The sequence below is a fragment of the Globicephala melas genome, chromosome 2 (genome assembly GCF_963455315.2).
Source record: "Globicephala melas chromosome 2, mGloMel1.2, whole genome shotgun sequence".
Taxonomy (NCBI): Eukaryota; Metazoa; Chordata; class Mammalia; order Artiodactyla; family Delphinidae; genus Globicephala; species Globicephala melas.
Genome location: NC_083315.2, coordinates 103,726,316 through 103,752,736, shown reverse-complemented (window position 1 = coordinate 103,752,736; position 26,421 = coordinate 103,726,316). Strand labels below are relative to the sequence as shown.

General features: G+C 49.7%; 1 protein-coding gene across 1 annotated transcript in view; it reads right to left on the bottom strand.

The window, feature by feature from the left end:
* LOC115852059 (dehydrogenase/reductase SDR family member 2, mitochondrial) overlaps nt 1-22,881 on the bottom strand; it is a 157,659-nt gene extending 134,778 nt beyond the window's left edge. Inside the window, 6 exon segments of the mRNA XM_030854480.1 lie at nt 21,353-21,400; nt 21,402-21,455; nt 22,328-22,364; nt 22,366-22,503; nt 22,693-22,797; nt 22,877-22,881. Of these exon segments, the coding sequence (XP_030710340.1) occupies nt 21,353-21,400; nt 21,402-21,455; nt 22,328-22,364; nt 22,366-22,503; nt 22,693-22,797; nt 22,877-22,881 (387 nt within the window).
* Nucleotides 22,882-26,421: the final 3,540 nt, after the last annotated feature.

Sequence of the window (26,421 nt, the reverse complement as noted above, 5' to 3'; positions counted from 1 at the left end):
TCTGACATTATTAATCTGTATAATTTCATATTACCCTGAACCTTCCATCCTCTCCCCTGTGGCCCACGGGACTTCAGGTTTCATTGCCGAGGTCCTCCTGGCAGCATTAGCTGGGCTGTGCTGCAATAACCAGCCTTCCATGGTTTGGAGAACAGGGTGTTGATTTCTCTCACATGTGTCACTCCAGGGCAATTCCAGGTCAGAAAGGCTGGGTTGAGAATGGGGGTGGGAGTTCTGTTCCATAAAGTCACTCGGGTACCCAGACTAATGGCAACTCTGCCATCTTCAACACGGAGGTTTCACCATTGTTGTGGTTGTTTCCATCTCAGTCAACCAGACAAGGGAAAAGGAGCAAGGAGGAGAATTTGTTGGAGTGTTTTACGGGCCAGGACTCAAGTAGCAGACGTCACTTCTGCTCCCATTCCTTCATTTAGAACTCAGTCACATGGCCACACCCAACTGCATGGCAGATATATTGCTGGGAGCCTAAGAAAGAAAGAATCAGTGGATTTGGTGAACAACTGGGTGTCTCTGCCACAAAAGCTCACATGGAACTCTTTCATTTGTCAACTCAGGCCCCTCTGAAGAGCCCAGGAACCCTTACCCAGCTGGCTCCTACCTCCCTCTCTGATCTAATCTAATCTAATCTAATCTCCAGCCACCCACCCACACTCACTCCGTCCCTGTCTCATGGGCCTTCCTCGGATTCCTGAATCCCACCTAGTGCTTGCATTATCCCTTCATTCCACCTGGAATACTACTGTCACCAGGAGGGCTCTTCCTAGCCATTTACATCTTGGCTCCCACATCCCCTCCACAGAGACCCTTCCGTGACCATCATATGCAATGTTATCCCCATCTCCATAGACTTCTATGACATTGTCCTGTTGAGAAATATGGCTGAGACTCTCCAGAATTGAAGGACTACACCAAATATCAAGCGACATAATTAAAGATGAATGCTCACCTCTGCTGGAGACATCAGAGTGCAATCACAGGGCATCAGAGAGAAAGAGCAACTTGAAAGAACTTCAGAAGTATCACCTCAGCAAAAAGAAAATGAACCAGAAAGGAAGAATAGAATCCAAGAGGCGGTAGTGGGCCAAAAGCTCAATAAAACACTTTGACTGATGGTAAATCGTAACTATTGAGAGGTTAAACGCATACAAGAATTTAAATACTAGACAACTATAAGGTAGAATTTAAGAGGAAGGATTGCAGAGGGAAATTAAGTCATGTTACATCTTTAGTGGAGGAGAAGGATCATCATTTTTATTAACTTTTGACTTTTATAGAAAAATATAGTGAGGTATGCACAGTTTTTAAAGTTTCACCTAGCTGCAAAAATGGATGTATAAATAGAAGTCACTACTTCTGATCAGTGAAAGAGACAAGAAAACTTCATTAATCCAACAAAAGGCAAGAATGGAGAGAAGAAAAAGAGAAACAGGGGAGAAAAGGCTGGTAAAGAAAAAACGTCTAAATACATCAGGTATGGCAAAAAAAAATGCAATCAAACTAAACTCACCTATTTAAAAATGGGGTGTCTCAGGTCAGCTTTTTTTTTAAATCCAGCTCAATGCTGTTTAAAGAGACAAGCCTTAAATGAAGTGCCTCAGAAAGGTCAAAAACAGGAAGCTCATCTATCCTTTTGGCTTCAACCATGACCTCCATGGGAATGACCCGCGTGGAAACCACACCATCACCAGAACCTGCAGCCACAGGTTAACAGGGATAAGCCCACTGTTAGTGGAGGGTAGGGCAGGAAAGGCCAATGACCCAAAAAGTGGGTGAGTCGGTTCAGATTGTGCTTTCTTTTCTGACCAGAGAGTGTAGCAACATGAAAAGCTTTGCTGAGGATGGACAATTGATAATGGTCTGTAAAGAAAATGACAAGCAGTAGTAAAAATCTGTCTCCAGCAGCATGGGAGACAATTTATCACAGCAGTTAGGATGTGAGCTTTGTCTCGTCTGGGTGTAGCCCTCCTCCCGAGTTTTAGGAATAACTTAGCAAGTTGTTTATCCTCTCCATGCCTGTTTCTTCACCCATGGAATAAAGACAGTGATGCCACCTCTCTGAGTTTGGGGGAAGGCTGAATTAGGTGACAGTGCCTGGACATGGTAAGCCTTCGGCAAACAGCCTCTATTACCGCTATTACCGATTACCAAGTCAAAGACTGGATACAGGGCTTCCCTGGTGGCGCAGTGGTTGAGAGCCCGCCTGCCGATGCAGGGGACACAGGTTCGTGCCCTGGTCCGGGAGGATCCCACATGCCGCGGAGCAGCTGGACCCGTGAGCCATGGCCGCTGAGCCTGCGCGTCCAGAGGCCACAGCAGTGAGAGGCACGCGTACCGCAAAAAAAAAAAAAAAAAAAAAAAAAAAAAAGACTGGATATAACATAGTAGTGCCACTCCCAGGGTTAAATACCTCAGGGGTCACCTCAGCCAGGACTTAGTTCTCAGCCCTGATGGTCCAGAATCTCATTTTTTTTCACCTCCAGCAAACCTAATTTACACAAGTGAAAATTACGAGAAACTATGTGCAAACCCAAACATTGTTTTAAGTATAAGTGCCAAGTAGACAGTGTCTCCCCAGATTCAAGAAGAAATTTCCCTTTCTCTCTCCCTTTCCTTCTCCTAGGGAATCAGGTCCATGGTGTGGCAGGACCACTAAATTCACAGATTGCTTAAAGGTCCTCTGTGGGGGGAAAGGTGTGTCCTCTGTACCTTTGCTTCTGGTGTCTTTTCTTCCCCTCCATGGAAGCCGCCCTGGGTCAAGATTCACTCCCCCTGTGACAGGGAGATAGATGGATGCTGTAAGCACCGACCTGAGCACAACTCCACTGCTACCTTGTCCCCGTTTATCACCCTGAACCCTGTAGATAGAGCTTCTTATTTGTGTGCTCGGGGTTGGTGGGGAACGGTTAGAAGTATCTGCCTGAGCCTGATCCCTGCTAGGATTCAGTCATGTCTGGACATGCCAGGCCACCCAGGACCTTCTGTTTATAAGAGATTCGATGGTAAGGGCACGAAAGAGCACTGGACACTATGGGGGGAAATTAAGAACACAGAGCAGGGTCTGTCTGGAAGATTTATCCTCTGGCCCAGACTCACTGCAGAGAATGCCTGTGCTATTATCACTGTGACCTCTGGGAGACACAGACTCCACTCAGTACTGATACCCAGTGACCAAGTGACACACTCAAAACCTTGGAGGGATTCTCCTCCACAGAATACAACTCTGCACGCCGTGAGTCCACAAGACACAACTTACACTGACAGCTAAGACACATGCAGGATGACATCAATAGGTGTGGTGGGCAACCTCCAAGATGGTCCCAATGACCTTGCCTCTTGGTATCACACCCTTGTCCCCTTCCACATGTGCCATGGTTGAACTCTGTGACCAATAGCATATTGATAGGGACAGAGTAAAGGGACAAAAAGTAGGTGATTAAATAGTTAATCCCACTAAGGGATTGTAAGTAGAGAAAAAAAGCTGGGAGACCCCTGTAAGTTAACGATCACTCAAGAAAGCAGGTTTGCTTAACCACAAAACCAAGCCGTCTTGCTTATCAACAAAACCATGCAATAGAAACATGAATACATGCCCCAAAACAATAAAAGAATTGCGACTGAGAACCACATCCTGCCCAGTGAAGTCAGTAAGTTAGTGATTCCTAGGACATGCTCCTCTGCGCACAGTAAAACAAAAATATAACGAAAAGGTGACATTATACTGAAACCTGAGATGATTTACCATATTTTAATATATGTTACCACTTTTTTGCTCATTTCCATTGCACCATGACAGTCCCAGTTTGACCATGTAGGAGCAAGAAAACTCCCCCACCCAATGTGGAGGAGGAGCTGATGATAGAAGTGTGACGTCTACTCAAGAATGAGGAAGAAGGGGACTTCCCTGGTGGCACAGTGAGTAAGAATCTGCCTGTCAATGGAGGGGACACAGGTTCAATACCTGGTCTGGGAAGATCCCACATGCCACAGAGAAACAAAGCTCGTGTGCCACAACTACTGAGCGCACGCTCTAGAGCCCATGCTCCACAACAAGAGAAGCCACCGCAATGAGAAGCCTGCACACCACAGTGAAGAGTAGCTCCCACTCTCCACAGCTAGAGAAAGCCCATGCGCAGCAACGAAGACCCAACGCAGGCAAAAATAAAAATAAATAAATAAAGCAATTGTACTCCAATAAAGATATTTTTTAAAAAGTTTTTTTAAAGAATGAGGAAGAAGGTGGTCTTTTCCCCCTCCCCACTTTTCCTTTGATTATAAAAATGTAACCCACTAAGTACTCAGAGCGGCGCAATGCTCACCTGTCTGCTTGTAAGCCTCACAAGCGTCCTATTCTAATAAAGCATTTCTTATCTATCACTTTGCCTCTCTCTGAATTCTTTCTGTGCTGAGACATAAAGAACTGGAGCTCCTTGGAGCCCCCAGAGACACATTTCTGCAGTTTCAATATGGCAGGAGCCATGGCACGCCACTTCCAAGGCTTGGCCATAAAAGACCAAGATCATGGCTTCTCCCTCGCTCCCTCAGATCACTCACTCAAGGGAAAGGCAGTTGTCTGTCTTGAGTAGCCCTATGGAGGAGGCTGCTTGGCGGGAAACTGAGGCTCAGCCACGTAAGTGAGCCCTCTGGAGGTGGACCCACCAGTCCCAGTTCAGCCTTCAGATGGCTGCAGACCTGGCCAACGTCTCTACTGCAACCTCATGGGCGATCCTGAGCCACCAACTAAGCCAGCCTTAGATTCCTGACCCTCAGAAACTGTATGAGATAATAAATGTTGTCTGGTTTAAGCCACTGTAACAATAGATAATAAAATAACATGCTTCTAACACAGTTATAAACAAATGGAATTTAATGTAGTAAATCCTACTATGTAAATATGGACAAAACTTTAAATGTATGTAATGGAAAGTAAATGTTTAATAATGCTAAGATATATTCAACATCATGGTGGGGGGAAAGTGTATTGTCTAACAGATATATTGGGAGGATTTAAGAGATTTCTTTGGAGAATGCTGATACTTTCTCATTCCCCAATCTCCAGGGAAAGGAGAGAAAACTACCTTCCAATGTAAACCTATTGAGAGATGGCTTCCAGGGCCCACTGGAGAGCCTGGTGTGTGTTATCTGCAGTTGGAGGGGATCCGAGACTCCTGCCTAACTCAGGCCTTAGAAAGCTGAAGCTGCCTGTGGCCACAGGACAGGGGACCTGCATTGCCAGGGTTTGTTAGAGGGTTGAGGGTTTTCCATACAATAAATGTTTGCCACTCAGCAGAGGGGAAGCCAGGCTGGAACCATTTTAAGATCTTCCCAAGAATACCACGTGGAGAGTGAAGAGGTTCCAACTGTTGGTGTATTGGTGACCACCGGATCCAGATGGGGTGGGATGGGGGCAGCAGCCAGAGGAACAGAAGCCAGAGGAGGTGGGAGAGTAGGAGGAGGGGAAGATGGGAAGGCGGAGAAGAAGTCTTACCTAAGAATGCAGTGTGAAGTGTCGATTATCATCTTGGTTGGACATTTAAGTTTTTTTATTATGAGGGTGTTTCAGCATGTAAGAAGACCCATCACCTAGATTTAATGATTGTTAGTGTTTGTATATTTGCTTCATCTTTTTTTCTAAGGTGTTTTGGGGTAGCTTGCAGACATCAGGGATTCCATATTTCTAGATACTTGAGACTGCTTCTGCAGAGAACAGGGGCGCTTTCTTGCAGCCGCAGCAATACTGTCACACCTAGTGGGGTTAATGGTGATTCTCTGGAGTCTCCTGGTGCCTGACACATATATAGTTTCCTTAACTGTCTCCGAAGTGTCTTACATATATATGTATGTGTGTGTATATATATATATATATATATATATATATGGTTGGTTTGTTCATGTACAGAAAGATAAACAGGAAACTTTTAACTTCTAAATTGAAGCTGTTATTTGTGACTTAAAGTGACACAAGACTTCCCAAAGAAGGAGCAGAATTCCATTCAGGAGTGGAGGAATTTTATCGCTGCTGAATAAATCTGAAAGAAATGACAGAAAACAAGGGGAAATGTGTATTTTCATAATTTCCTAAAAAAGAGAGAAGTTTGCATTTTGTGAAGGTACAGACACTGCCAGAAAGATGCTGTAATAACTTTATTCACATCTTTGTAACCCAGGTGTTCAGACACTGCACAGGAGTCACATACATTGCTGATATGTGTGTAAATTGGTACAAAGGCTATGCAGGGTGACGTGGCAGTATCTATCAAAAGCATATGCTCTTTGATCCAACAATCTCTTCTCTAGGATTTATTCTATACATATCCATGCCACGTGAAAGACCAAGTAAAAGGATATGCCTTGCAGCATTGTCTGCAGAAGATTGGAAACAATTTTCAAGTCCATCAGTGAGGGATTTTATATATATATATATATATATATACACATATATGTATAATTTACATATACCTATATTTACATCATCTATATATATTTTGGCTTCACCATGCAGCTTGCGGGATCCTAGTTCCCCAACCAGGAATTGAACCCAGGCCCCAGCAGTGAAAACACCAAGTCCTAACCACTGGACCACCAGGGACTTCCCATATACCATATATACTTATATTTACATGGTATATATTATTATATATTATATATGGTATATATAATTGTATATAGTATACATATATGGTATAGTGTTCCAGAGCAGGAATACTGTAGAATGCTCTAGGCAACCAGAAAGAATGAAGCTAGATGTACAGATAGACTCTTAAGTGCAGGTGGAGGGGCTGAGTGCATGTGCTGGTGTCATACCACAGCTTGTCCTCCTTACCCATCCTCCCCTTCTGGCCTCACTCTCTTCCTGAGAGTACAGACTCTCTTGTTCTCTGGCTCAGGTTGGGTTCAGCCTTTGGGACGCAGGGAGGGAAGAGAGCATGGAATGGGTATTTAGCCCCTGCCTCTTCCCTGGGATACCCCAGCTGGCTGTGTTGCTCATACTGGGTCACTGCGCCATCTCACTCAACTGTTGCTGGCCCTGGCTGGTTACTGCATTCTCCCTGGGCTTCTCCTATGTCCTGCCCACACTTTCGTAAGCAGTCCATTCATTAAAGTCAACTCAAATGACTCGTTATTTGTGCCACCTGTTTTCTGTCAGGGTTCTGACTGATACAGTTTTAGGCACTTATGTAAAAAAAAAAAATGCATGTTGGTGGGGGGCACGGGGGGACATGCGCTTATATATGCTTAGAACATCTCCAGAAACCTGCACAGAAACTGCTAACAGTGGTGCCTCTAGGAAGTGGTGGCTTGGGGAGCAGAAGAAGGGGATATTCACTTTCACTGTATAATTTTTGTTCCTTTTTTTTTTTTTTTTTTTTTTTTTGCGGTACGCGGGCTTCTCACTGTTGTGGCCTCTCCCGTTGCGGAGCACAGGCTCCGGACGCGCAGGCTCAGCGGCCATGGCTCACGGGTCCAGCCGCTCCGCGGCATGTGGGATCTTCCCGGACCGGGGCACGAACCTGTGTCCCCTTCATCGGCAGGCGGACTCCCAACAACTGCGCCACCAGGGAAGCCCTTTTGTTCCTTTTGAATTTTGTACTATATGCATGTATTACTTACAAAATAAGTTTTGTGAATATTTTAATTGAATGAATGTGACGTGTAACATTGTTTGCTTTTTGTTTTGTTTTGTTTTTTTGCGGTATGCGGGGCTCTCACTGTTGTGGCCTCTCCCGTTGCGGAGCACAGGCTCCAGACGCGTAGCCTCTGCGGCCATGGCTCACGGGTCCAGCCACTCCGTGGCATGTGGAATCTTCCCGGACCGGGGCACGAACCCGTGTCCCCTGTATCAGCAGGCGGACTCTCAACCACTGCGCCACCAGGGAAGCCCATGACATGTAACATTGTAAGTATAAGGTGTACAGTGCGTTACTTTCATACATTTATGTATGGTAATATGATTGCCGATGTAGCACTATGTATCACATTATACAATTATATTACAATATTATTGTCTGTATTCATTATACTGTGCATTAGCTCTCTACAGCTTATTTTCTACTTGTTTCAAGTTTGTACCCTTAAACACCATCACTCCTATCAGCACCCCCATCCCCGGTCACCATCACTTTACTCTCTGTTTTTTACAGGTTTCACTTTTCTAGATTTCACATATAAGTGATGCCACCAGTACTTGTCTCTGCCAGACTTATCTCACTTAGCATAATGTATTCAAGGCCCATCCATGTTGTCACATACGGGAGGATATCTTTCTTGTGGCTGAATATCAAAAATAAATTTTGGGGCTTCCCTGGTGGCGCAGTGGTTGAGAGTCCACCTGCCGATGCAGGGGACACGGGTTCGTGCCCCGGTCCGGGAGGATCCCACATGCCGCGGAGCGGCTGGGCCCGTGAGCCATGGCCGCTGAGCCTGCGCGTCCGGAGCCTGTGCTCCGCAACGGGAGAGGCCACAGCAGTGAGAGGCCCGCGTACCGCAAAATCAATAAATTTTAATTTTTCTTTTACAAAATAATTTAAAAAATAAAGACTGCAGAGGGACAAGGTGACAGAAGGCATCACATGCAGCTGTCCCTGCAGTGCGCAGAGCCCTCCTTCTGTAGGAGCAGCTGCCTCTCCTGGCAGATACTCCAAGCTGCCAACTGAAGAAGGAAGGAAGGAAAGGGGGGAAGGGAGGGAGGAGGGAGGGAGGAAGGGAGGGAGGGGGGAAGGATGGAGGGAGGGAGAGGGGAAGGAGGGAGGGAAGGAGGGGGAAGGAGGGAGGGAGGGAGGGGGATGGAAGGAGGGAGGGAGGGGGAAGGAAGGAGGGAGGGAGGGAGGAGGGAAGGCAAGCATAATTAGCAGGCTTCTTACACTATACACTACAGACAAGGGGTACAATGTTTTGAAAAAAATTGGTACATTTACTCAGAGCATTTTCTGATTGATGCTCACTGGCAGGCGAGGGGCTCAAGCTAAGGGCAGGAATCTCACAGCCCCCATCAGCGTGCATGTTGGCCACACCTTGTCCATCCCCTGTGGAGCTCAGAGTCACAGTGACCAGGATAGAGTCTGCTCGGGATGCTCGCTCAGGCCCACTCTTTAATCCCTCTCTGACATCCTTACCACCTCACCTACAGAGCCCTAACCAGCCTTGGCCCGTTAGAGTCATAGCGACAGAGCAGGGAGTCTGGCTGGGGGGCCCGGTCCACCTGCTCCAGGCTTGTCTCCTCCTCCCGCTTCTCCACCGCTGCGGCCCTTTACTCAGCAAGTCTCTATTTTTATCGCGCTCATTATACTGCAGGGCTCTTCATTTTCATCTCATTATTGTTGGCAGGGTCATCCAGAGGCTTCGTTACCCGGGAGACAGGGAGGGAGGCTGCACACTCAGCTCTTCCCCAGGCGTGGCTAAACCATCATCTGACAATCAGGGTGGGCTCTCTCTTTTCCGACTGTAGGGTGACCACCAGAGCCCATCAGCTGTTGCAGCTCTTCTTCCTTCCAGAGCATCTGGTTCAATCACAGTTCCCTGCATTGATCCTTCCCTGGTTATCCAGAAAGGGAGAAACATGTCTATATTTTATAGGCAGATATATAATTGATAGAGAAAACAGAACATCCATACAAGTCCTCGGTGTGAATATTTCAGAGAAGGAAAGTGTCTAGAGGTAACAGACTGCAGTATTAGGAGCACGTGGAATAGAAACATGCCTGCCCTAAAGAGCACGTGTTGCTGCTACTTCCAAGGGCTGTGGCTAGACGAGACGTCTCCAAAGCACATTTGCAGAAAGGCCCCCGGTGCTCTTGCCCCAGACTCCACTGCAGCAACTGGAAACAGACGATGATCTCTAGGAGGTGGCCACGAGGAAAAGGAGGAGCCAAGGCATGCTGTTGAGAGGAACTGGTGCTTCACCTCTGTCCCCAGCACTCTGGGGTCCTGCCTCAGACAATCTGAGGGTCCTGCCCCAACACTCTCCCTCACACTCTGCTCTCCTATGGCAGGGACAGAGGGCCCCAAGCCCTCACACCTGTGCCTCTCCTCGTGTGCTGTCTCTGCTGGAGCTGCTCCTTCCCATCCTATAAAACTCCCACGGCAAATGTCGCTTCTTTAGTGAACCCTTCCTGGACCCCTACCCTATACCCCTCGGGCAGAGTTAAACATGCTTTCCTCTGAGATCCTTTGTTCCAGGATTGTTATGGTTGGTTGTTTGCTGCCTGATTGTCCCACTGTTTTTTTTTTTTTTGCGGTACGCGGGCCTCTCCCTGTTGTGGCCTCTCCCGTTGCAGAGCACAGACTCCGGACGCACAGGCTTAGTGGCCATGGCTCACGGGCCCAGCCACTCCGTGGCATGTGGGATCTTCCCGGACCGGGGCACGAACTCATGTCCCCTGCATCGGCAGGCGGACTCCCAACCACTGCGCCACCAGGGAAGCCCTGTCCCACTGCTTTTATATCACCAGACTTTGCTGGGTGCTTGACGCACAGAGCACAGCTTAGCTGAGTAGTACTGCACCCAGCATGGTAATTAGAGACAATTATGTAAAGCGCCTAACAACGAATGGTCCGCTTTGTGCCAGGCACTGTGCTGAGAACTTCGCAGGCTCTCTCCCCCTTAATCCTCAGCACAGCCCAAGAGGTGGGTGCTCTTACTCCCCATTCTACAGAGAAAGAGAGTAGATGAAGGTAAGTACCACACTCAAGGCCACGCAGGTAGAAATGGATAGAAATTCAACTTCAGTCCAAGTCTGTCTGATTCCATAACATTTGCTCATCTCTTAAATATTTAAATAAAGAAATAATACCCACAGGTGGTGAGGAATAAGAAGAATCCAAACTCCATTAAAGGATAAAAAGTAAGCCATCCTCCTACCTAGATCAACAATCCCACTCCCAGAACCAACCACTCTTGTCAACTTCCTTTTTCCTTCTAAAAATAATCTCTGCACACACCCTTTTATAGCTCTCCTCTCATTGCACACGCAGTGGCACACTCTATACACTGGGCCACACCTTGCGTTTTTCCCTTTTAACTTTTATCTTGGAGTTTTTATCTTGGAGTAGTTACAAACCTATGCCCATGTTTGTTTGTTTTTTTTTTTTAATTTTAAAGATACATTTCCCTGGAGGTCCAGTGGTTAAGACTTCACCTTCCGATGCAAGAGGTGCAGGTTTGATCCCTGGTCGGGGGAGCTAAGATCCCACATGCCTCGCGGCCAGAAAACCAAAACATAAAACGGAAGCAATATTGTAACAAATTCAATAAAGACGTAAGAAAAACAAGATACAGAGTAGTCCATAAGTGGATGTATTATAACTTATTTAATCATCCCCTGTTAATCATGGCCTATTGTTGGGCACTTAGGTGGTTTCCTGCCTTTTACTATTATACATGGGGCTATAAAATGTGTTCTTGTCCATAAGCCGCAACACAAGTTATATTACTTTACATGTAAATCCTCGGTCCTTCTGGAAAATTTGGCATAACAAATGGGGTAGGGGTCCAGTACAGATGTTGGCCACTGTACTCTACTATGGCCAATTATCTTACCTGGGACATAGTAGGTGCTTGTAAATGGTTATCAGTGACAACGATGACAAAGATAATTACAGCAGCATCCACTGGAGCGTATCATCAGGCTGTGTTTATTGAACATATGAGCATACAGTTAATCCACATTAAGCATTAAGGATGGCTACCCGGAAGCCGTCTGAACGTTGGAGTGACTGAGTTCTAAAAGTCACTTACCCGTCAGAATGAATGAGTTTGCAAACTTCCTAAGAGCAGGTTTTGACATGGGGAGAGGAGGAAGACAGCACATGGATACAGTGATAGGATGCACCAAAGAGTGATGACCCAGGGTGGAGGAGCTTCTGAAGACAGACTCTGGGTGATTCATGTAAGGCATGCCTTGTGGACTGGTTCAGAAGAACCACTGCTAAGGGTTAAAGGCTAATTGGACAGCTGAGGGCTGGAGGAAATGGAGGCATGTACTTGCACTAGGTGAGGTGTTGGGCAAAGAGGTAAGGCCACCAGCTGTCAAATCAGAGCACTGAACACAGAACTCATCCCTAGGTTACATGAGAACATAAAGGGCTTATGATGGGCAGTTGGAGGCTTGTGATCTGTGCTCGTAGGATAGAAGATGGAGGATGCGGGACTTCCCTGGTGGTGCAGTGGTTAAGAATCCGCCTGCCAATGCAGGGGACACGGGTTTGAGCCCTGGTCCGGGAAGATCCCACATGCCACAAAGCAACTAAGCCCATGTGCCACAACTACTGAGCCTGCGCTCTAGAGCCCGCGAGCCACAACTACTGAGCCCACATGCCACAACTACTGAAGCCCGTGCGCCTAGAGCCCATGCTCCACAACAAGAGAAGCCACTGCAATGAGAAGACCGCTCACCGCAAAGAAGAGTAGCCCCCGCTCGCCGCAACTAGAGAAAGCCTGCACGCAGCAACGAAGACCCAATGCAGTCAAATAAATAAAATAAAATATATATTAAAAAAAAAAAGATGGAGGATGCCACAAGAAAGAATTGTAATCCCCGTCACCTGTAAGGATTGTCTTCGTGAGATGCTCTCTTATCTAGGTGGGTTGAAGTGCAAACCACACCAGCAGGGGATCCCTGGGAGATGAAGATGAATAGCTCTGGGCTGGGATTACCAATCTCCACATAATAAGTGTACACGGTGGAAGAGCAGGGCAGAGGCTGCTCCCCAGGCCTGGAGTTGATGGAAATAAGCAAACCCCCTGCTGGGCAGGCATAGGAGCATCTGCAGAGAATAACTGAACAGTAAGTCGTGTTCCCAAGCTCTGTATGAGGACTTGGTAATAAAACATGATAATAACAGCTAAAACCTACCATAAACCAGGCCCAGCTGTTAATTCATTTAATTCTATTTTACACATGAGAAAAATGAGTCACACAGAGTTTGACCCTCCAGAACTGGAGTCATGTCTTGCATCTATTATAAAAATTTGGTTATGAGTTTAGTCCTGAGGGTTGCTTTCACAGACCACCTTCTCTCTCTTAAGATGTGGCCTTCACCAGGATAGCCACCAGCAGGATGAGCAGACCTTAGGTCATGTCTGTGACTTTCCTAAGACACTCCAGGCACAGAGAGATCTCAGTACCACTCTGCTCCTCTCTAGCCCTTCAGGGTGAGGCCTGCAGTAGAGACACAGGCTGATTCTTTGAATAACCCAACCACGGAATAGTGAGGTAAGAGCACTGGCCTGGGAGTGAGGAAGCCCAGGGCCAGGGGATGGATAGACTAGAGAGAGCGCCTGGGAGGAAGGAAGGAGGTGGGCAAGGCTCCTGACCCAGCTCTGCAAAGTAACCAGCTATGGGCTGAACACAGAGGTCACGGGACCCACCTGTGTCTGGCAGACTCCAGCAGGAGTTGGGCAAATGCTGGGGACAAGCAGAGAGCGTGCACAGGCCTCTGGCCTCATACTGCCAACACCTTGCCATCGGCAAAGCCAGGATACCCCAACGTGGGAATTAGGAAGCTTCACTTCAAGTTGGCAGCAAGTTGTTTGTCTCCACAATCCTGGGGGGGGGGGTGATTTCTACAGAAGAGCACTTATTTAGTTGTGGGTCATTTCCTAGGAATGTGCTGCTTCCTCCTCTCCGCCCCCTCACCCCACCCAGGGCTGGACAGATCTGCCCTGCTCTGGCTTTGTCACGGCTCCAGGCACATATCAGCTGGCCTGGCTGGGGGTAAGCAAAATACAGAGTCAGAAGAAGAATGAAGCTGAAAAGAATGGGGCTTCGGCAGCCCCAAACCTCAACACCGCCAGCCCTAGACCCACCTGTCACACCCGTCCCTCGCTCACTGCTCACAGAGAGAAGGCAGCGAACAGTCAAGCTGTCCCCTTTCATCAGCCACACTCGTGACAATCATACTGTCCCCAGGCCTCCGTCCTTGCTGTGGTCTGTGAGGTGCTTTGGAGCTGTCCTTCCAACCCCCACAGGTTGTCATGGTGCCTGCTGTTCAGACTCTTCATTGGACAGAGCCGCAGACTGTCTCCATGGCAATAAAAAGAATCTGTGGAGAAAGGATGCTGGCCTTGGAAATTTACTCACAGGAACACTCCTGGGAAATAAGCTCCTCTAAGGGGGTCAGGAGACATTCCCCTCCTGAAGACGCAGTTCCTCAGCCATTCCACTGGCCTGGGGAGCCCGGCTCTCTAACGGCGGTGCGCCAGCCACAGAGAATTTCAACTCCAGATTCCTGGCTGCACCAGCAAAAACTGCAAGTCAGGATAGCGTGGTTGAGAGACAGAACACCTGCCCTTCTCGTGCTCCACAGCCAGTGTCCCTGCCCACCCCACTCCTCCTGGGACCTCTCCCTGCCACCCTCTCTCCCCCTCTGACAGGACCCTCGGCCTCCCTACTAAGGTGTGAGCTGATACAGCTGAAAACAATGTCTCCCCTCCTCCCACATACCTGTGTGTTATTACAGAGCCTTTGATAACGAAAGAGATCTCTACTGGTCCACTCCAGTCTTTGGGAAACATTTCAGTTCTTAACCCCCAACAAGTGAAGGCAAGAGGGGCACTGAGTCTCCCTGAAATGTTTGCCATGGAGTTAGCTGGTGCACTTTAGGAGTACGGGGAAGAAAGGAGTGAGAGGAGGATTCTGAGACGACTCAATCTGATATGGGCTGTTGGGGTCTGTTGTGAAGTTGGGTGATAGGGATGATGGTTTCTTTTGCTTGGCATCTCATACTCCTTCCTGGTGCCTGTTAAAAGGAACTCTCCCAATGTGAGCCAACTATGCTCTCCATAAGCTGTTTGGCCACGGGGACCATTTGCTTTAGATGATAAAATCTAACCCAGGACACTCAAGACCCAAAATGCCCAGTGCTCTGGTCAAGATTACTGTTGAGATATCCAGTGGTTAAAGCCCAAGGCTCCACATCTCAGTCCCACACCTGAGGTGTATCAGGTCACCAAGGCCCCAGTCTCACCACCAGTGTCTTTTGTCAGTTGTCTCCAGAAGCTGGGTCAAAATGGGACAAAAGGTGCCCTGTCTTCCTCCCCTCCCAGGTCCTCACATTCTAAACTGTCCTGATTTTTACTCAGGGAAAAGCAAAGGGAGTTGTTAATATGTAAATTTCACCATATTAAGTGTTGCATTTAAATGATTCTTTTTTTTATTTCTTTTTGCGGCACACAGGCCTCTCACTGTTGTGGCCTCTCCCGTTGCAGAGCACAGGCTCCAGACATGCAGGCTCAGCGGCCATGGCTCACGGGCCCAGCCGCTCTGCGGCATGTGGGATCTTCCTGGACCGGGGCACGAACCCGTGTCCCCTGCATCGGCAGGCTGACTCTCAACCACTGCGCCACCAGGGAAGCCCTAAATGATTCTATTTTTTGACAAGTAGAGCATTCGCTTGTTGAAAGACCCCAGCCCAGCTCTATTAGTGTGTAATGAGTTTATTCTGAGTTTCCTCTCAGATCTTCCTTTCCTGCCTTCTCCTCATTTCAATCCTCTGCTTTCTTCTGGGAACCCCACGGGACAGCCACGTGGACTGCTCAAACTATTAACCATAGATCCGTGATCTGGCGGCTTGAAAGCCTCCAGTGAAAATTTCTGAAGGCTATCACTTGGGGAAAGTGGACTAATTGTTATTTGCGGAAGAGGAGAGATTGTGTTTCTTCTTGGGGCCTCACTGGAGCAATGGTTGAGTGTTTTGTCCTTGAAACATATCTGAGACCCTGGACGGTTACTTCCTGGAAACCTGTGGTGGACACTTTAGGCGCCCTGACTCACCCCTCCCGCCTTCAGCCTGATTTCTGACGTGGACGGGTGGATTGTACCTGTGAGCCTTGCTACACTGCAGAAAGCATCTTTCTCTTTGACTGGAAGTATGGGGGTGTTGATAAACCCAGGGGCCGCTCTCGATGGATGGGAGATGAAGCACTCTATTAAACGCTCTGCTACCAGCCTTAGGGTGGACACTTCCCATCTGAGAGGCATTCCGTATTCTCCTTGGGCTGTTGGAAGGTGGGGAACAGAGTCTGTGGCAAGCAGTACCACCCTCCCTGCACACCCCTGTACGGGCTTTTTTGTTTTTGGTCTTAGCTGCAGCAGGTGGGCTCCTTAGTTGCAGCACACGGGCTCCTTAGTTGCAGCATGTGGGCTCCTTAGTTGTGGCATGTGAACTCTTAGTTGTGGCATGCATGTGGGATCTAGTTCCCTGACCAGGGATCGAACCCGGGCCCCCTGCATTGGGAGCATGGAGTCTTATCCACTGCGCCACCAGGGAAGTCTTTGTATGGGCTTTCCTCGCTTCCCTGATCACTCATCACTCCCTCCCTCACTCCTGCTTCCTCCCATCTCCTGTCCAAAAGCCCTTGTCTCTGCTTTCAAGAGAAACCAAACTAAGACAGACCTGCAGAGAGAAGTGGGCTGACAGAGCCTGGCCATCACTTTGTCATGGAGGGTGGTTGAGAGACAGACGGGGATTCAAATCTCAGGCTTGCCTTTTACAAGCTGCACGTATGTAGACAAATTAACCTCTCTGGAGCAGGTTGCAATTGGAAAACATCAAAGATTTATGATAAAATGATCAGCAAAGGGAGACATTTTACCCACTGGGATTCACAGGGACCCATCCTGCAGAGGGGACAGCATCTTTTGGCCTTCAATGTCTAAGGCAACGGTAACTCTAAACTTGAGTCCAGGCACCCAGGGCACACACAACAGCCCAGTCCAGCATGGCTCCTTCAGTCCCTCTACTGCCTCCACACGGTGTCCCATCCCCACATGTAAGGAAGCCCCAGGGTACACTGTGGCCTGTAGCCTCAGCTCTGAACCTTTCCCCTGATCACTTCTGTCCTCCATTCCCATCCTATTCTCAATCTTTCATTTATTCTGTTAATCAACTAACGTTTGCCCCGCTGCTTACTTGGCCAAAAGGACCATTCGCTTTGGATGAAAGGATTCTTCAACTTCGTGGTAAAATCTGACCGAGGATCTTCGCTGGTGAACTCAGCATTGACCAACCATAGCCTCAGGCATTCATCTATTTTTGCCCTCACCTCACCCCACAGAACCCAGCCTCCACGAAAACTCATGTGTTTGACTCTTCAGCCCAGAGACACCGCCTCAGGCCAGCCAGGGACCACCCCTTCTGCTCCAGTGCAGCACCAGGAGCCTCTGCCCGGACACTGCCCCTCCAGCTGCCCTCCTGCCCGTGAGCCCAGCCCCACAAGTGGGACCCGGGCAGAGGCAGCCAGGGATGTCAGCACAGGGGTGAGGGCTGCATTGTGGTGGGACAAGGGACCCACCACCACAGTGGTCTGGGATAAAAACAAGAGAAAAACAGCCAGGGTCTGGCTCTGGTGCCACTTTTTATTCCCAGGCCGCCCAACATCCAAACAAGACTGGGTACCCTCAAGGGTCACAAGACAGAGAACCCTCAGGCTGGAATGCCGTCACCCCCGTTTATCATAATCCTCACCTGTGGCCATCCCAGGATGCCCTAGAATTCCCCCTTGCCCTAATAGTTCTTTCCAGATCTTTCTTAAGAGATCAGAGATGAAGAGGTTAACTTGAAATGTATAAATACAGACAAAATGTTCCCAGGTAGAGTTGGATATGCCAAGCGCCCAGTGCCGGAGCCTGACCCATCCTGAGGAACCCCCTCCCATTCCTGTGGGAGCTACAAGCGAATTAGCCCCTGTGCCCCGCACCCCGGGCCCTTCCAGCACACAAATACCCGCAAAACAGCAGGAACTCTCTCATGTGCCAAACTCGGTGTTTTGTTTTTCACTTATTAGCCCAGGTGAAAGCATCCCAGTACCTCCCCAAGCGCTGTCAGGAACCAAAGAAATACTGAGGTTATTTATTCCAAGGAAGCACTTGTGTCTGATTATCCACAGTCCACAGCCTCTGGCTGGAAACTTGGCCTGAGGAGGACTCTGGGGGAAAGGGATGGGGAGACCCAAAAAGTCCAGTCCGTGTCCTCACCCAACCCGGGCAGCCGCCTTCCTTGGAACCCCTGTCCTCTTGTGAGGCTGTGAGGTGAGGGCAGGGTGAGTGGTGGACACGAGGGCCTGCCCTTCTCTTTGCCCCACTCCTCATTCTCCCTATGCCCTCCCCCTCCCCCTCCCCTCCCCCTCCCCCCCCTCCCCCTCCCCCTCCCCTCCCCCTCCCCTCCCCTCCCCTCCCCCTCCCCTCCCCCTCCCCCTCCCCTCCCCCTCCCCCTCCCCTCCCCCCCTCCCCCTCCCCTCCCCCCTCCCCCTCCCTTCCCCCCCATTCGGGACACACCCTCACCCCACAGGGCTCTGGACTACTTGAGCCCAGGGTGGGCTTTTCCAGATGCTTCTCAACAGAAGAAGGGGCAAGGGCCATAAATCGAGTGCAAACCCCCCCTCTGCACCCTTACCCTTTCTCCTGTACTCTCCCCCAGCCCTTTCCATCCCTGAGGTCTCCCCACCATAGCCACACACACAGGCACTGCACACACACAAATCCCCTCTCTGAGCGTTGCCTTATTGGAAGCAAAGTTCTCTTCTGTCCAGGCCTCAAATCCCTGCCTCCTGCTCAGGGTACAGAAATAGGGCTTTTTTTTTTCTTGGTGACACCCCTCCCCACTCCTACCCAGGAAGTCAGCACCTTCTCTTACTCATTGCAGGAGGGTGAGGGGTCAGCAGCCCTGACCCTGCTGTCAGCCTGCTGTTCCCCGCCCCCTCTCTGCGGCCTCTCTCTCCTTGGGGGCCCCTGTGGTCCCTCTGCACCACCCTCAGTGTCTTCCTGCAGGCCTCTGGGGCACTGGCCTGGCCTGCCTAGCAACTTCCCTCACTGTCTTTGCACTCAGCCCCTGTGGAGTGTGGGAGAAGGTCTTGGGGCTGGAGCTGGAGATCCAATGGCAAGGTTCTGCCCATGGCCTTGGCTATTAAAAGGTTGTGGGACACCCCAGCAAGTCACCTCTCTGGGCCTGGCTTTCCCACTGAAGCAGTCTGTCCTGCCCTGCTGGTCTGCATCTCCTCAGCACACCTCACTGCCCACCCCCCATGGCCCCAACTCTTGCAGGCCCGTAAAACCTGCTCTGCACTGACTGAAACCTTCGGCCCCAGAGTCTTATGCTCTTGGTTCACGGGTAAATTCTGATTCCCCACTTCACAGCCCTCAGTCAGGCTGCTCCAGGTGGCACCCTGCCCTGAACGTGTGGCCTGGACCAGTCCCAACCCCAGGGAAACCTCATTGAATTTCCTAAGTCATAGAAGTGGTAAATGTGTCTTGATATTCATAACAAATCCCTTTCAACTACACCTGAGTTTGTTAATAGGTAACTTTTGGAAAATACCTAAGGATGGGGACTGGTTGCTAGGGGAACCAACTATGTGATTAGAGGGTTGGAACTTTCAGCCCCATCCCCCTGACCTCTGGGGAGGGGAGAGGGATTGAAAGTTGAATAAATAGACAATGGTAACTAACACAACATTGTAAAGCAACGATACACCAATAAAAATTAATTTTTAAAAATTACCAGTGGTCGGGCTTCCCTGGTGGCGCAGTGGTTGAGAGTCCACCTGCTGATGCATGGGACACGGGTTCATGCCCCGGTCCGGGAAGATCCCACATGCCGCGGAGCGGCTAGGCCCGTGAGCCATGGCCGCTGAGCCTGCGTGTCCGGAGCCTGTGCTCCGCAACGGGAGAGGCCACAACAGTGAGAGGCCCACGTACCGCAAAAAAAAAAAAAAAAAATTACCAGTGGTCAATGATTTAATCAGTCATGCCTATGCACTGAAGCCTTCATCAAAACCCAAAGGGCAGGGTTCAGAGAGCTTCTGGGCTGGTGAACACATGGAGATTGGGGGAGAGCAGTGCCTGGAGAAGGCATGCAAGTACTGCGTCCTTTCTGTATACCTTGCCCTGTGCATCTCTGCGGAGCTCTGTGAGTCTGAGGAGGGTGCAGAGAGTCTGCAGAGTCCTTGGGGACGGGATGGAGGAGAGGTGGATGGGGTGATAGATTCAAAATTTCCCAGCCAGCTGGAGAGAATGGGGTCTACCTGAAGGAAGTGCTCAAAACGGCCCATGGATAAGATGAGCGGGAAGAAATTCTCCTCACCGGGCACCTGCTGAAAATCGTATTTGGGTGAAAACAGAGAAACTCATTTTTGTGAGCATTTCCCCTCTGAGGTGGTGGCAGATGTGATGGGGGGAAGATTTCTGTCCAGCTGTGCAGAAGCACTTGTAGAATAGCAAGCCCTTGGAGAATAGGGGAGCAGCAGAGAAGGCTGTCATCTAGTGCGCCCAGCTTCAGGAGGGAAGATTTCAAACAGTTCCAAGAAGAGTCATGATCCCATGAACTGAGACGCTAAAAGGGAAAATGACTCAGGAGAGTTAGGAGACTGTCAGCAATGAAATCCCAGCTACAGATTCACAAATGAGGCTTAGGAGACATTAAGGAAGCTGAAGAGCCTGGGGAGGCCACAGGGAGCTAGGATTTCAGGCCATTTCTGAGGGTAGAGGGAAGGGCATCCGGCCAAGGGCAGATACACAGGAGGGACCAGCCCAAGAAGGATGTCAGCAGAACCCAGAGAGCTGGGGAGGCAGAAGGACAGCTTTGGCCTGTGCTTGGGGCAGCGGGGGATGCTAACAATGACAGGAAGAACATGACCCCATCACAGTCCATGTGGTCTGTCAGAGGGGCTAAGGGAAAAAACACAGGAGTGAACAGAACCAAAGTCGTAGGAGAATAACAAAGCCAGAGATGAACCTCAAGGCATTTTACGAGGTCTGTCCCAGATCCTGGTGGACCAGGTGGCAGGATGGCTAAGTGGACTGCAGTGGGTTGGAACATCCAAGCCCATGGAAAGCTGGTGGGAGGGTCCAGGTTTGACAGGTGCAGCAGATTCATCTGAGGGACAGTGAGAAGCCCTCGTCTAGGAAAGGTGGAGAACCTCAGTGGCAGGTACGGTCACCAAAGAGGAGCACGACCACCAATGTACGTCCCCACCAAAGGATGTGAAAAACATAAACTGTTGGCAGAGAGCAGACACCTTACTATGCTTGACTCTTACCACAAGCAGAAACTTAATCACACAGCTCTACCCCCAGAGCTTGGAACAAGGCCTGGCACATAGCAAGTCCTCGATAAATATTTGCCGAATGAATACATGCGAAAGGGACGGGAAGAGAAGAGAGAGCAGAAAGAGTGTAGGAACCAGCTTTAAAAGCACACAGGCCAGAAAGGAGCATCACAGCACATTCCAGGGGGCACGTGGTCAGCGCCTGCTTTTACAGTAACGTCAGGAGGGGAGAGGAGGGTCTTGGTGAGAGAGCACTTCAGACCCCTCAGCCAACTCCCAGGGGCAGCCTCTCACCTTGTCCCCCACCTGCTCACTGGCGCCCAGGGTGCTCCCCACCGGGGGGGCTGACCGCTGAGCTGCACACCAGGGAGTCGACGTCCCCACAGTGTTCCAGGACCTGGGGGGATGGGGGGACATGAAGGGCTGGGTGAGCCTGGAGATGGCCTGAGGAGGCCTCGTCCTCCCTGAGCAACCCTGTGCATGGGACATTGAGGCAAAGCTTGTTAATTAGGGGCTTCCCTGGTGGCTCAGTGGTTAAGAATCCATCTACCAATGCAGGGGACATGGGTTTGAGCCCTGGTGCAGGAAGATCCCACATGCCACGGAGCAACTAAGCCCATGCACCACAACTACTGAGCCTGCATCCTACTAGAGCCCACATGCCACAACTACTGAACCCGCGCACCACAGCTACTGAAGCCCGCATGCCTAGAGCCCATGCTCTGCAACAAGAAGCCTGCGCAGCGCAACAAAGAGTGGCCCCCGCTCGCTGCAGCTAGAGCAAGCCCGCATGCCGCAATGAAGACCCAACACAGCCAAAAATAAATAAATAAATAAAATAAATTTATTTAAAAACTTGCTAATTATATACGGTCTCCAGCAGGAATGGTCACAAGGCTCCTGTGTGAACCAAACTCTCAGTGAAGGTAAGTGCCCTGGACAGGCCCAGGGGTAGGCTCTCTGGGGCTGAGGGCCTCAGGGGAGGAAACCCCTCTGGGGACTGGGGATGGAGAAATCCCTTTAGATCCCTCTTCAACCACAGATCTCCCAGGACGGGTAGGAGTGAGGTCCTCCCGTGAACAGACCCCTTTCCAGAGAGCCGGCGTGAGCAGTGAGGTCCGCCCGGTTAGACTGCGAGCAGCTGTGGCCTCAGACCGCCTTCCAGGACCTCCAAGCCCCCCTCCTGGCCCCTCCCCCTCCCAGGGCTGAGCAGGCAGGGTGTTCTGCACACTCTCCTCCCTGTGTCCTTCCACCCCTGGGGCCCCTTACTGTGGCCACCAGCTGCTCCTGGTCTCTGCCTTCCCCTGTGGCACATGGTGCCCACAGTGCTCAGCCCCTCCTCCTGCAGCGTTGCCACCGCCAGGTCCACGTTCTGCTGCTTCTGGCTGCTGACCACCACATGGGGCCCATCCTGGGCCAGACGCTGAGCCATGGCGAAGCTGATCCTGCGGTGGAGATGAACGGAACAAAGCCTCAGCTCCTCGCTACTATTCTCCTTCCCCCCCAGCCCTGGAAATCAACAAAGCTGTGTCCTGCTCTATAGCCCTGAGGTCCTTTTGAGCAAGTAAGCGTCCCTGTGAGGGGTCAAGACCCACAGGGCAATAGGATACTCAACCATCAGTGGACCCTGTGACCCGGCTACCTGATTGGCCAGAATGCCACTTTGTTCTATCCCACTGCTGCTCAGCAGCACAGAGAGCCCAGCACAGGGACAGAACAGGCCCCGGGGCACCCAGGCCCTGCACGGCGGCCAGTGACTGGTCTACTTCCTGCTGAACTCGGCCCTGAGGGAAAGAATCAACTTCATTTATCACTGACGCCATCAGCAAGAATGATGATGATCTACCCCCAGCTCCTCCGGACAGACAAGGCCAGTGGCAGAGAGTGGGAAAGAGTCGGGCCAGTCAGGGTGAATTTCAAACAGGTGAGCCTCAGGTCAGGGAAACTTTCCTGAAAATTCTCTATTTATAAAAGGGGCAAATTAGAATGTGAGATCCAGAATTAAGTAGACATGATTATTTTCCCATTCATTCCATAAGCAAGCAACCGTGGCCCCCAACCTCCACCCATGGAGCTTCCCAGTAGAGTGAGAATGCCAGATACCAAACTAATAATGACACCAATGAATAATTTTAATGAGCTGCTTATAGTTGAAAAAGTAGAAATCAACGAAAGTCTCAGTCAAACCTGGAGGGAGTATAAGCACAGCCACTTTGGAAAATGGTTTGGCACTGCCCAGGGAAGTTGAACAAACAGCCCTCTGACTCTGCACTTTCATAACCCAGGAGTGCTGTCACACGTGCACCACGAGCCTGCACACGAGTGTTCACAGCAACATGCTTTGAAATAGCCTCAAACTGGAACCAAGCCCAAATGTCCATTAATGGTAGAATAGATAGATAAATTGGGTTGCACTTATATAATGGAATACTATGCAGCAATGAAAATTAGTGAACTGAAGCTACACTGAACAACATAAATGAATCTAAAAAATGATATCATTGAGGGAAAGGAGCCAGACAAAAAATAATCCTTTATTATGTGATTCCACATACACGAGTTTCAAAAGCAGGCAAAACCCCTCTATGTTGTCTAAGAATGCAAACAGGTGATAAAACTGCAGAGAAAAGCAAGGCAGTAATTACCACAAAAGTCAGGAGAGTGGATATTCCTAGGGTAAAAGAGGGGGGACGACTGGAGAGTGGCAAACCGAGGGCTTCCTGGGGTGCTGTCTGTGTTCCATTGTATGATTCCATGGTGTCCACTAAGATATGTGTGTCTTGGGGCAGGGATAAATTAGGAATTGGGGATTAACAGACATACACTACTATATATAACATAGGTCAACAGCAAGGACCTACTGTATAGTATAGGGAGCTATATTCAATATATTGTAATAACCTGTAATGGGGACTCCCCTGGTGGTCCAGTGGTTAAGACTCTGCACTTCCACTGCAGGGGGCGTGGGTTCGATCCCTGGTCGGGGAATCCCTCATGTGGATCCCGCATTGTTCCGCATGCCTCACAGCGTAGCCCCAAAAAAGAAAAACCTGTAATGGAAAAGAATCTGAAAAAGAATACATATACATCTATATGTGCATACACATATAGATATATATATATCACTGAATCACTTTGCTGTACACCTGAAACATTGCAAATCAGCTATACTTCAATAAAAAAGGTTTTAATTGGGGGCTTCCCTGGTGGCACAGTGGTTGAGAGTCCGCCTGCCGATGCAGGGGACACGGGTTCATGCCCCGGTCCAGGAAGATCCCACATGCCGCGGAGCGGCTAGGCCCAGGAGCCATGGCCGCTGAGCCTGCACATCCGGAGCCTGTGCCTCACAACGGGAGAGACCACAACAGTGAGAGGCCCGCGTACCGCAAAAAAAAAAAAAAAAAGGTTTTAATTAAAAAATAAATTAAAATTTTCAAAAAGAATATACCTCCACAAGAGAAATAAAAGATACGTGTGTCTTGCGTATGTACATGTATATACATACACATATACTTTTTACGTATTTGTTATATTTCACAATCAAAATGTTTAAAAAGTAAAGATTATCTGCTCACGGTAAATTTTTAAATTCAAGTGGTTCAAAACTAGTTCAAAAACTAAGTCTCCCAGTTCTCTTCTTGGAGGCAAACTTCCCAGTGTCTCAAACACTTTCTCAGAGATGTTCTGTGCAAAGGGCTTTGTTTGAAACAACAAGCTTTCGTGTATAAACGCTCAATCCACAAAGGTTTTCCTGGGAGCATCCTGCCAGATGGTGGAGGAAGCAGAGGCTCAGTGGGCTCCTTGAGGGCAGTGCCACTTGTTCCCTCTCTGGGGCCCCAGAGCCTTGCCGGGCCTGAGTCCAGGGGTGCTCGTCAGTCCAATACATTACAGGGGTGCACAGCTCATTCTGCTCAGGCTGGGAGAATCATCACTAGGGAGGCTGCAGATAAACAGGACCTGGAAGGTGAAGGGAGGTCTGATGGGGGAAGCAGCGGGATAGGTGGCCTGTGCTCTGGTCCAGGGCACAGACTGAGAGGAGAAGCAGAGGGGTGTGAGTGTCCATGGTGTTTGGGAGAGAGCAGGGCCACCTCTGTGCCTGGGGAACAGAGAATGGAGGACTCCTGGCTGCAAAACCTGACTGGTTCCGAATGCCTGCATGATGACTCCTCCAGGCTGTGCTGAAGTGAAGCTCTCTGAAGGGCAGCTGTGAGGAACCCAGGCAGCCAAAGGAGCCCCAAGCCAAGCTGCTGTGTGGAGACCCACGCACCCAGCTCACCCTTGGGAAGGGAAGAGGCGTGCCACCCTAGCTATGCGCAGGATGAAGAGTGGCATGGGAGACTCAGAGAGGAAAACATTTCCCTGTGAACTGCAAATACATCAGGGATGCTTGCCTAGGGGACCCTCTTTCCGCCCAACCCCAAATTTCCCAGCTCCAGGTCAGTGTGAGCCCAGAGGCTCCTGCCTCCCCTGTGGTGAGATTCCCGTTCGCCTGCTGGAGAGCCCTGCCCCTTCTTGAATCTAGCAATCTGATTAGCTTCCTGCCAAGGGAGGTGGGGAAGGCATGGTTGGAGCAAAGGACTGTTGAGGATACTCAAGGACTTGGGGTGTACTTTTTGGGCAAGGCAGTGTCAGGGAACTGAAGAGAGGCAGGCTCTGGCCGCTCTGGGCCCAGGGGCCAACGGACATGCCCTTTCAGGAGGCTCTGGTGTGAGCTGACTCTGTCCACAGATCTTCATCAGTTCCACACCTGCTCTGGCCACTCCATCACAAAGGGACTCTGGTTACTAAGCAACCCCTGCCGTACCTACTGCATCTCCCCTCGTTCCTTAGCAACCTTTGCATAACTCAGTTCCCTGGAGTTAGGTGTTGGTATCTATACATGATAAGAGAATGGGTGCTGCTCAGGAATTGTGGAGAAATTTCAGATGAAATATCAGTCTGTATCAGTGTCATAGTGCCATAATGAAGGTGACCAACTGCTCTGCTTTGGGAGGGACAGCCTTTGTTTTCAGTTTATGTCTCTTCTGGTACCCTATTTCCAAAACCACCCTTTGCAGGTCCTACGTCTCCTTGCTTTTTTATCCCAGCTGCTTTCACTCTGTTTGCTCTCTCTCTCTCATGCTCTCTCTCTTCCCTGCAAGGTCATATTTACAGGCTTTTATTCAGAGGGATGAGGGATTTCAACTCCTGATGGTTTTACCTTTCTTAAACAGGACACCAGATTCTAAACACTATTCTGACCCCCAGGGGACTCCTCTCCCCCTAGCTGTGAGCACAGATTAACCCCATCAAGTGTCGGGGGAATCAGTCTCTTTGGCTGGGAGGGCAGCAGGAAAAAGAAGACTTGCATTTTGTCGGGACAG